The sequence below is a fragment of the Balaenoptera acutorostrata genome, chromosome 9 (assembly GCF_949987535.1).
Source record: "Balaenoptera acutorostrata chromosome 9, mBalAcu1.1, whole genome shotgun sequence".
Classification (NCBI taxonomy): Eukaryota; Metazoa; Chordata; class Mammalia; order Artiodactyla; family Balaenopteridae; genus Balaenoptera; species Balaenoptera acutorostrata.
Window position 1 is genome coordinate 50,776,588 of NC_080072.1, and position 11,593 is coordinate 50,788,180.

Below are 11,593 nucleotides of genomic sequence, written 5' to 3' on the forward strand. Positions count from 1 at the left end.
GTCTCAAACTATATACAAAAATTAACTCAAAATTGATCAAACATCTAGATGTAAGACAAATCTACAACATCTTTAGAAAAAAAAACTTAGGTGTAAATCTTTGTGTGCCTGTATTAGACAATGGTTTTATGATATGACACACCAAAAGCACAAGTGACCAAGGAAGAAAATAGGTAAATTGGACTTTACAAAAAATAAACTATTTGCACTTCTAAGGACAGTGTCAAGAAAGTAAAAAGACAACCCACAGAATGGAAGAAAATTTTTGCAAATCATGTATCTGATAAGAATTTTATATGCAACATATATGAAGAACTCTTACAACTCAACAACAAAAAGACAAATCAATTAAAAATGGATAAATGATTTGAACAGAAATTTCTGCAAAAAGAGATATACAAATAGCGAATAAGCACAAAAAAAGGTGTTCAACTTCATTAGTCATTTGGGAAATACAAATCAAAACCATTATGAGATATCACTCCACGCATTAGGAGGGCTATAAACAAAAACACAGTAAAAAACAAAAACAGAAAATAGCAAGTGTTAACAAAGATGTGGAGAAATTGGATTCTTCATACATTGCTGGTGGAAATGTAAACTGGTAAAACCACTTTGGACAACAGTTTGGCTTTTCTTCAAACAGTTATACATAGAGTTACCAGCGACTCAGAAATTTTACTACTAGGTATATACTGTAAGAACTAAAAACCAATTTTCACACAAAAGCTTGTATAAAAATATTTAAAGAAACATTATTTCTAATAGTCAAAAAATGAGAACAGTACAAATAGCCATCAACTGGTTAATAAACAAACAAAATAAGGTATATACATACAATGGACTATTGTATCAGGAAAGAAGTACTGATATATAATGAACTTTGAAAACATTATGCTAAGTGAAATAAGCCAGACACTACAAAGCCACATATTTTATTATTACATTTAAATGAAATTTTTAGCATAGGCAAGTCCATGAAAACAGAAAGTAAATTAGTTCTTGCCAGGGGCTGGGGTAAATGAGAATGGAGAGTGACTGCTAATGGTAATGGAAATTTTTTTGAGCGTGATAAAAATGTTCTGGAATTAGATATTGGTGACAGTTGTACAACTTTTCAAATATACTAAAAAGCACTGAATTGAACACTTAAAACTGAATTTTATGGTATGTGGATTATATATTAATAACAAAATTTAAAAAATAAATCATAGACTTGTGTAATCATTGAAATTTAAAAGTTCAACTGCCTGGGACCTATTTATTTATATGACACTACAGGTAAAGCAAGCCCTGGATCTGGGACCTAATATAGGCCCTTCATTCAGATAGTGTCTAATGATGTGAGAGCAGTATGAAAGAATAAATGAAAAAATGAATGAATAAATAATAATGAATGAATAAGAGAAGGAAATCATGAGTGAACAAATTAATAGATGAATATATGAACTAATAATGAATTTCCTTAAATCAGAATCTCATATCAGGAAACATTTCCTCCCCCTCTGTGCTCCATAATTTCCTCTATAGAGAGAAATGCAAATTAAAGGTGACATATTTTTCCCCATATTCTTTTATTCTCCCAGGTTTATTGAGATATAATTGACTTATAACATTGTATAAGTTCAAAGTGTACAATGTGATGATTTGCTACACATATATATTGTGAAATCTTTACCACAGTAAGGTTACTTAACCCATCCAAAGAGGTGACTTCTTGAGTAAGTGGACTAAACTCAGTCTTAATTTCCTCATCTGTAAAATGGCATCTCTCATTCATCTACCTCATATGTTTATTTTAAGGAGCACATAAAATGAACTGTTCTAAAAATTTTATAATAATACACACAGCTTATTTACTTACTATTTTTATTCATCAAGAACCAATGTAAAATTTAATGTTTTGCTTCAAAATACCACGTAGCTGCAACTAGAGAGCCCATGCACCGCAACTAAAGAAACCCGCACACCACAACGAAGACTCAGAGCAGCCAAAATAATAATAAAAAAATCATGTGCATCAGCCATAGTCTATAGAAATATTTTGTCTAAGATTTTCTTGAGCCCTGAGTAGAACTCTTCCATGCCTGCTTTCTGTCTCCACTGTACTTGGAATGTACTTTAATCATATGAGTTAGTTTGGGGAGTTTGTCTCCTTAACTAGATTGTAAGCAACTCATGAGCAGGGACCCTGTCTTATTTATCTTTGTATCCTTCAGTCTCTAACATAGGGCTTGAAATATACAAGACATGCAAAGTAGTTGAGGAATGAGTTAATAAATGATTATATTTGCATATATTTGCATCTCAACCATCTCTATACTTCAGTGAATTAACACATACTAAAATGTTTTACTCTAAAATAGATCATAATTTTATTAAAGAATAATTTTGCATGAAGACTGTATATTGTTTATTATCTAAATACAGTATGCATTATAGATCTGACCAGAGTAAATAAAAAATAAATTGTACTTGAAATTTTCAAACATGCTATAAATGTACCTTACATTTTTATATTGCTCAGACTTTAAATACCCATATCAATTTAAATAGAGTGCTCATACTGTGCCTGACCTTTAATAGGTGCTTAAATAAATATTTTTTGAAAGAATGTTGCTGTTTAATGATTTTGGCTCTGTTACAAATATGACTTACAATGAAGTTACTGCCATAATAAGTGGACAATATGCTTTCAGTGCCAGTATTTTTTCTTGCTTCTTTAAATCTGAAGGACTTGGAAGCAACAATTTGGCTCATTTATGTACCTGTGAAAAGCTGTCTGGAAACTTCTGGGCTAATATTTTCCACATCACATTCTATAAATTAAGATACTCAGTATCCTTCCCTTGACCTTAGAAATCTGCCCACTCTGAAAGAGGATCAGCAGATGATTGCTGGCAACAGTCTTCTTCTATTCAGCCCATTAAATAGGAAGTTCATGGCTCTGCCTAGATCTGTAACTTGCCAATATGGAGAAAAAGCTCAGACTCTGTCCCTAGTTCACTGACGAGAACCGTAATTACAGCAATACTCTCACGATCACAGGGCTCTGGTCATCCAGGTCATCAGATACATCTGATCTGAGCTCTTGGCTTCTTTAACATCTTCCTATGATTCAACTTCCACTGTTCATGTAGCCTTATTGGTTTCATATTCCATTCTTTTAGAACTATAAGATGAATTACACCTAGTCTCTTTAAGCAAGATTAGGGTCACCCATCTTTTATGGGTTGGAACTGGGTCCAGGGTCCATCTAGTCTGTGTGTCTGTCTGAGCTACTGGAAGCAAATGCCAGAATATTTATTTTATGCAACAGAAAGAGAAAACATTTTCCACATTGGTGCTAGTACGTGGAGAGCCTCCTGGACCCACAAGATTGGAGTATAGGGTGTAGGAGGTATTACTGGATTGGATCTGGGTCCTGTGTGGGGTTATTTGACATTTTGCCCTTTTGAATACATAGCTACACAATTCTACACATGTTCTGCACCCATTCTCCTCCTTCAGTGTTTCCTTTTAAGCGCTCATACCTGTGTTCATGTTTTCACATCTGCCAGAAATAACCCTTCTTTGTTCTCTCCCCTTCCACTCCCTTCTGCCTGAGGCTCACTGTATTCTTTTCTATTGCTCCTCTAACAAACTATCACAAATTTAGCAGCTTAAAACAATAAAAATCTCTAATCTCATATTTCTGTAGGTCAGAAATCCTGAAACCCTAAATGTTTAAGGTCTCTGAAAGCTGAAATCAAGGTCACTGCAAGGCTGTGTTTCTTACTGAAGGCTCTGGGAAAGAATCTGTTTCGAAGCTCATTTAAGTTGTTGGTTGAATTCAGTTCCTTGTGAATGTAAGACTGAAGTTTCATTTTCCTTGCCGACTAATAGCTGGGGACTAGTATTTGCTCCTAAAGGCTGTCCACACTGTTTCCCATCGTTTTCATTTAGTTCCCTCCGCTAGTTGTGAGTTGAGTGTTTCTCATGCTCTGAGTCTCTCTCTGACTTCTCCTTCTGCCGCATATTTCTGATTCCAGCCTGAGAAAGTTCTGTGCTTTTAAGGGCGCATGTGAGTAAACTGAGTCCACCTGGGTAATCCAAAAGGAAAAAAAAATCTTTAAGGCCCATAATTCTAATTATAATCTTCAAAGTCCCTCTTGCCATGAAATGCACATGTACATAGGTTCCAAACATGGACATCTTTGGGAGGAGCATTCTTCCTACTGCGTTCATTTTAATAATATTTGCTCATTCTTTGAGAATCAGGAGAGATATTACATGCACCCGAACATCTCCTCTGACTGCTCTAGAATGTTGCAAATTCCCTTCCTTTGTTCTGCCCTAAATCCTCCTTGTATCTATTATCATTGCATTCACTGAGCTATTATAAGTGTCTCCTTAGGAGTCTCCCAAACTAGACGATGGATTGTTATTTTTATTCATCTGTACATTCCCATGGATACATTTGTGTTTAATGCTGAATAAATGACTTGATTTATAGTTACTTTTGTAAACATACACCTTACACCATAGATGTTTAAGGTAGGGATTGTGACCCTGTCATAAATGAAAAGATAGTATCTTTTTTCATTTGAGAAAATTAAAAAAATAGACTTATAAAAAAGGAACAATAGACAGAGAATTCAGATAAATCCATGCTTGTTGATCAGGGCTTGGGTGACTTCCTGACCTTTTCCCATGACAATTAGTGTGACTATGAGAAGATCTAGGAGTATATTAGGTGATGCACTAAGTCCTTTGGTCTGACTTATGTATGAGTGGGATTCTTGAAAAGCTACTGCATTTTCAGCCTGGTTAGTCTCAGACAAATATTAGGTATCTGAGAGATTCTTTCTGACCCCAACTTCTTTACTGCCCTCCCTGATCTGGTTCAAGTATGCATCTCCTGCTACTAATCACTATTCCTTCCAGCTATATCTGCTAGTATTTTCCTAGAACTGAGTTGTTTAAGCTATTCAAGAATTTATTCTTATTGTGTTGTACACTTAGGTTAATATCCACTCCCCATTGTTTTACTTTCAGGACCTAATGTTTGGGATTTAAACATATCCATCAATTAAGTGCTATATGGCAACAAACAGGTTAAATGCCTTTGCCTGACTTCTATTGCTTAGTCATCCCAATCATTCTATGATTTAAGTATAATTATAACCTATTTTAAAGGTAAAGAAACGAGGCTGTATGTGGGTTAGAAACTTTCTCAAGGCAAGTGGACTCAAGCTCAGGTCCATCAAGCTCAAAAGCTTATCAGCTAATCCTCATTACCTATGTTGTCTCCCTAGTAGGTGTCCAATAAACATTTGTGAAGAAGGCACCAGTGTACACTAACACTTTCTTAATCAGGGCAAATACTTTTATAATTTGACCTATAATTATGCTGTGTGTGTGGTCAGCCACAGTGTATCAGTGCTTATCGTGCTGGGATCAATTTCAAGGATAATCCAGGTGAGAATCTCACATGTTCTAGTAAATCCAAATGCTTAATTTATATGGGTCATAAGCACTCTTTATAGGACACAGCATTTCTTGTCGATATTGATCATAGTTATATAGTGGAAAGGGCATAAACTAAGCTAGAAGACCTAGGTTTAGATATTCTGCCACTAACAAGCTGTATAAAATTGAGATGTCTCTTTTCCTTTCCAGGCTCTAATGACCTCTTCTATAAAGCGAGGGGCTAGATACAATATCCTCGCATGTCCCTTCCAGTTCTGATCATTTCTACTCCTACATATCTCCATGGGCAATGAACTACTAGGTCAGAGAGGGCAGAACACTGTAGATGCCCCATATTCCCAGCAGTCCGTGAGCTCCTGAGCTGATAAATACTCAAGGGGCTTCCCGGATGCAACCTTGTATTGTTAAGCCTAGGGTGTTGGCAGAGGTAACTGGGGGCTATGGGCAGGGCATGCTGGGGCCCCCATACTGCTCTTGCTCTCTCTACACCTTCCTTGCACAGAGTTCTCTCAGGTGGGTAGAGTGGAGTATCAGACACTCCAAACTCCGACCCCAAGGCACTCTGACCCAGCTTAGAAATCCTGAGTGTTATAATATGACAAACTGAAGAAGGAAAGGCTGTCCCTAATTGGAGTCAGTTTTTTTTTTCCCTACGTGTTTTCACATTTATCACCTGCCTGGTTCTATATTTTCTATTTGTTGCTCTTATTCTCTGAAATGCTACCATGCTTTCTGCTTCAGACATTACTTTCTCAGCAGGGATACTCATCAGGCTGCAGTTTGAATGTAGATATCTTGGTATAAGTAAGCACGCCCCCCCGCCCCCCCCCCCCCTTTTCTCAGAATAAACTGGTATGGAAGCGGTCTGTAAAAAGACACTGGCTGCTTTGGAAGTGACTTGGAAAGACCCAAGCTTTACTAAAAAAACCCCTCCAAATCAACGGTGTTTGTATATTGCATACAGAGGCAAACAGAAACATTTAGAAACAGCTTGCAGATAGGGAAAACAAAGAGATTCTATGACTCTGGAATGGAGAAAAAAATGCATCCTGAGAAGAAAAGATAGAGGAATCCTAATGCAGATGGAGGAACAAAGGCAGATGAAAGGCTGGAGGTGAGGGTTTAAAGCAGGTTTAGAACTCAGAGTTGCAAAGTATTCGGTCCTAAGAGTTTTCATAAAAGTTTACTTTTGTATCTTTACAACCTCATTAGCAAAGTTCCTTAGCCTCTCCAATTTACAACAGAGAGAATCAAAACCCAGAAGGGATCAGTGACTTATTGAGTGCATCTCCCGTGCTAGGCCTTGCACTGAGCACAGAAGGGACTAAAACAATGAATAAGAGTCAGAGCTGAGTTCTTGGAGCTGGTGAGTCAGGAGGGAAGATAAGATTCATGATTCAGTAGGAATTATTATAGCTGCATAATAGGAAGCTATAATGCAGAACAGGAAGAGAAACGGGCACGAAAGGAGATGCGAACCTATAGCTATGAGAGTGGTGGGGGAGAAGAGAAGTTACCTCCACTGGCAATGACCAAATTTTCATGGAGGAGAGAGGGCATCATTGATCCTGGGCCCAGGAAGATGGACTGAATGGGTGTGTTCACATGTTCTGGGCAACTCTGGGAGCTGGGGAGCTGTAGTTCATGTTTGAATAACAGCAAATAAACCAATCTGGGTATGTGAAGTACAAGTAAGGAAATTTTGAGAATTGAGACCAGAAATATCGATTTAGTACTGACCACAGAGGGCCTTTAACTCTAGGCTCATGAGTTTGGATTTGACGCTTTGGTAATAAGGGGACATTCAAGGTTTCTAATCAGAACAGTGCCATTTTCAGATTTGCCCTTCGAAAATATCAGTCCTATTCCAGGTTAGAAAATGAAATAGAGGTATAGGATTCATGAGGAGGGCATTATTATGGTATAAAACTGAGACTTCTTGGATCTGAATGTGAGACTGTAAGTGGAAGGAAATGGAAAAAGCTGCAGGCAGAGGCACTTAGGAGTCAGTATTTACACTGGTTGTTGCCCCGTTAATGTAGTAGGAAAAGGAAAGAAAGAGTCAATGCGATGTTTGGATTTTGAGTCTCAATCTCAGGCATAATGATAGTATTATTCAAAGAGATGGAGAACACAGATAAGAGCCAATTCCACGGTATAGAGAACTGATTATTAATCCTGTGGCTTTCAGGAGCTAGGTGCTATTCAGTTCTGAAGGAAATTATTTAGAAAAGACTTTCAGTAAATTAAGTTATTCATGGAGAAAAGTAATGCCACAAGATAAATGGATAGAAGAATGAAAAGATGGGTGGAAATATGGGGGTCTAGTGCATCTTGGTGAATGACTGGAAGGTTATCTCTGTGGATGGATATCTTTCTGTCTGGATGAATGGGAGGAAGAACCAGGAGACTATATAGGAGTAAGAAAGCCAGGGAGTCATGATAAGGTAGTCAATGTTCAGTAGAGCAAGAGAGTGGAAAGAGGAAAATTTTATGGCTTGACAAACAAGTGGAATGCTCAGGAAGAGGGCAGAATAGTCAAGGAAGTGGTCATCAATAGAATTTTGTCTTAGGTCTTGAACAAAGTGATGCCTGTAGATTGATAACAAGTTCATAGCTGTGAATGTGAGAAAGAGCACCATGGCGACAGGCACAGGTACAGAGGAAGGCAGTGTGACCTGTTTAGCCAGCTGGATAAACTGAAAAGTCTCAGACAATTCCAGAAATCATGGGGACAATAAGAGGCAAGGATGGGTGATTTGGTGAGCCGAATTGATTAATGCTATAAAGTGAAGGGCTGGATGGCATAGGAGAGTCTTAAAATATTAGGCCTAGGTCATGAATTAACTCTCTGTCTGTCTTCTCTACAGGATAGTGGTCCTACAATCTAAGCATTTGTCCCAGCATGAGACATAATCCCCACAACAGCTCAGAGTTGCCAACTTTCACCCTGACAGGGCTCCCAGGGCTGGAGACCTTCCAACACTGGATGTTTTTGCTCTTTGGTACCCTCTACATTGTTCCCATTGTGGTCAATGCCCTTATCCTTTTCATTGTCAAGGAAGAGCATAGCTTGCATTAGCCTATGTACTACTTCCTGTCCCTGTCTCAGTTAATGATCTAGGTGTGTCTTTCTCCACACTGCCCACTGTGTTAGCCACATTTTGCTTTCACTTAAGGAAGATCAGCTTTGGTTCTTGCATGGCTCAAATGTTTTTTATCCACCTCTTCTCTTTCATGGAGTCTGGGGTCCTGCTGATTATGAGCTTTGACTGCTATGTGGCCATCTGTAACCCACCACGCTATGCCATCATGCTCACAGATACCCGTGTTGTACGCATGGGCTTGCCTGTCATCATCCGCAGCTTCTTCCTTGTCTCTTGTAACATTCTTTATTTTAAAGTCTATTTTATCTGATATGAGTATAGCTACTCCAGCTTTCTTTTGATTTCCATTTGCATGGAATATCTTTTTCCATCCCCTCACTTTCAGTCTGTATGTGTCCCTAGGTCTGAAGTGGGTCTCTTGTAGACAGCATATATATGGGTCTTGTTTTTGTATCCATTCAGCCAGTCTATGTCTTTTGGTTGGGGCATTTAATCCATTCACATTTAAGGTAATTATCAATATGTATGTTCCTATGACCATTTTCTTAATTGTTTTGGGTTTGTTTTTGTAGGTCCTTTTCTTCTCTTGTGTTTCCCACTCAGAGAAGTTCCTTTAGCATTTGTTGTAGAGCTGGTTTGGTGGTGCTGAATTCTCTTAGCTTTTGCTTGTCTGTAAAGCTTTTGATTTCTCCATCGAATCTGAATGAGATCCTTGCCGGGTAGAGTAATCTTGGTTGTAGGTTCTTCCCTTTCATCACTTTAAGTATATCATGCCACTCCCTTCTGGCTTGCAGAGTTTCTGCTGAGAAATCAGCTGTTAACCTTATGGGAGTTCCCTTGTATGTTATTTGTCGTTTTTCCCTTGCTGCTTTCAGTAATTTTTCTTTGTCTTTAATTTTTGCCACTTTGATTACTATGTGTCTCGGCGTGTTTCTCCTTGGGTTTATTCTGTATGGGACTCTCTGCGCTTCCTGGACTTGGGTGGCTATTTCCTTTCCCATGTTAGGGAAGTTTTCGACTATAATCTCTTCAAATATTTTCTCTGGTCCTTTCTCTCTCTCTTCTCCTTCTGGGACCCCTATAATGCGAATGTTGTTGCGTTTAATGTTGTCCCAGAGGTCTCTTAGGCTGTCTTCATTTCTTTTCATTCTTTTTTCTTTAGTCTGTTCTGCAGCAGTGAATTCCACCATTCTGTCTTCCAGGTCACTTATCCGTTCTTCTGCCTCAGTTATTCTGCTATTGATTCCTTCTAGTGTAGTTTTCATTTCAGTTATTGTATTGGTCATCTCTGTTTGTTTGTTCTTTAATTCTTCTAGGTCTTTGTTAATCATTTCTTGCATCTTCTCAATCTTTGCCTCCATTCTTATTCCGAGGTCCTGGATAATCTTCACTATCATTATTCTGAATTCTTTTTCTGGAAGGTTGCCTATCTCCACTTCATTTAGTTGTTTTTCTGGGGTTTTTTCTTGTTCCTTCATCTGGTACATAGCCCTCTGCCTTTTCATCTTCTCTGCCTTTCTGTAACTGTGGTTTTTGGACCACAGGCTGCAGGATTGTAGTTTTTCTTGCTTCTGTTGTCTGCCCTCTGGTGGTTGAGGCTATCTAAGAGGCTTGATGGGAGGCTCTGGTGGTGGGTAGAGCTGACTGTTGCTGTGGTGGTCAGAGCTCAGTAAAACCTTAATCCACTTGACTGTTGATGGGTGGGGCTGGGTTCCCTCCCTGTTGCTGTGGCGTCAGAGCTCAGTAAAACCTTAATCCACTTGACTGTTGATGGGTGGGGCTGGGTTCCCTCCCTGTTGGTTGTTTTGCCTGAGGCAACCCAACACTGGAGCCTACCCGTGCTCTTTGGTGGGGTTAATGGCAGACTCTGGGAGGGCTCACGCCAAGGAGAACTTCCCAGGACCTCTGCTGCCAGTGTCCTTATCCCCACGGTGAAACAGAGCCACCACTTGCCTCGGCAGGAGACCCCCCAACACCAGCAGGTACGTCTGGTTCAGTCTCCCCCAGGGTCACTGCTCCTTCCCCTGGGTCCCGATGCACACATTACTTTGTGTGTGCCCTCCAAGAGTGGGGTCTCTGTTTCCCCCAGTCCTGTCACAGTCCTGCAATCAATTCCCACTAGACTTCAAAGTCTGATTCTCTAGGAATTCCTCCTCCCGTTGCCGGACCCCCAGGTTGGGAAGCCTGACGTGGGGCTCAGAACCTTCACTCCAGTGGGTGGACTTCTGTGTTATAAGTGCTCGCCAGTCTGTGAGTCACCCACCCAGCAGTTATGGGATTTGATTTTACTCTGATTGCGCCCCTCCTACCGTCTCACTGTGGCTTCTCCTATGTCCTTGGACATGGGGTATCCTCCTTGGTGAAGTCCAGGGTCTTCCTGTCAATGATTGTCCAGCAGCCAGTTGTGATTCTGGAGCTCTCGCAAGAGGGAGTGAGTGCACGTCCTTCTACTCCGCCATGTTGGTTAATCTCCCTCATCCGCAGCTTCTGCATGGTTTTCCCACTGCCTTTCCTTCTAAAGAGGTTGCCCTTCTGCAAGGCCAATGTACTGTCCCATGCCTACTGTCTGCATCCAGATCTGATCCTCCTTCCCTGTAGTGACATTACCCTCAATAATATTTTTGGTCTCTTCATTGTCATTTCTACCTTTGGCCTGGACTCTGCACTCATTCTCCTCTCCTATGTGCTCATACTGTGCTCTGTACTCACCATTGTATCCCGGCAGGAATGGTTAAACACACTCAGCATGTGTGTGTCACACATGTGTGCTGTGCTCATCTTCTAAGAGACCAGCAACTTAAAAGCACCTTGTATATATAGAGACTGCTTTATCAAAACCTCATGGGAAATGCAAACCAAAAACTTACAACAGATACACACACAAAAAAGAAAAAGCAACCCAAACACAAAAGCTGGTCATCAAACCACAAGAGAAGAGAACAAAAGAGGAAGGGAAGAAAAAAGACTTACAAAAACAAACCCAAAACAATTAAGAAAATGGCAATAGGAACATA

At 39.5% G+C, this 11,593-nt stretch overlaps 1 protein-coding gene across 1 annotated transcript; it reads left to right on the forward strand.

Annotated features, from left to right (window-relative positions):
- Positions 1-8,377: 8,377 nt before the first annotated feature.
- On the forward strand, positions 8,378-11,364 carry LOC114236537 (olfactory receptor 51I1-like). The gene is given in 3 exon segments (XM_028164136.1): positions 8,378-8,576; positions 8,579-8,827; positions 11,054-11,364. Coding segments are annotated over 3 exon segments (759 nt in total).
- Positions 11,365-11,593: the final 229 nt, after the last annotated feature.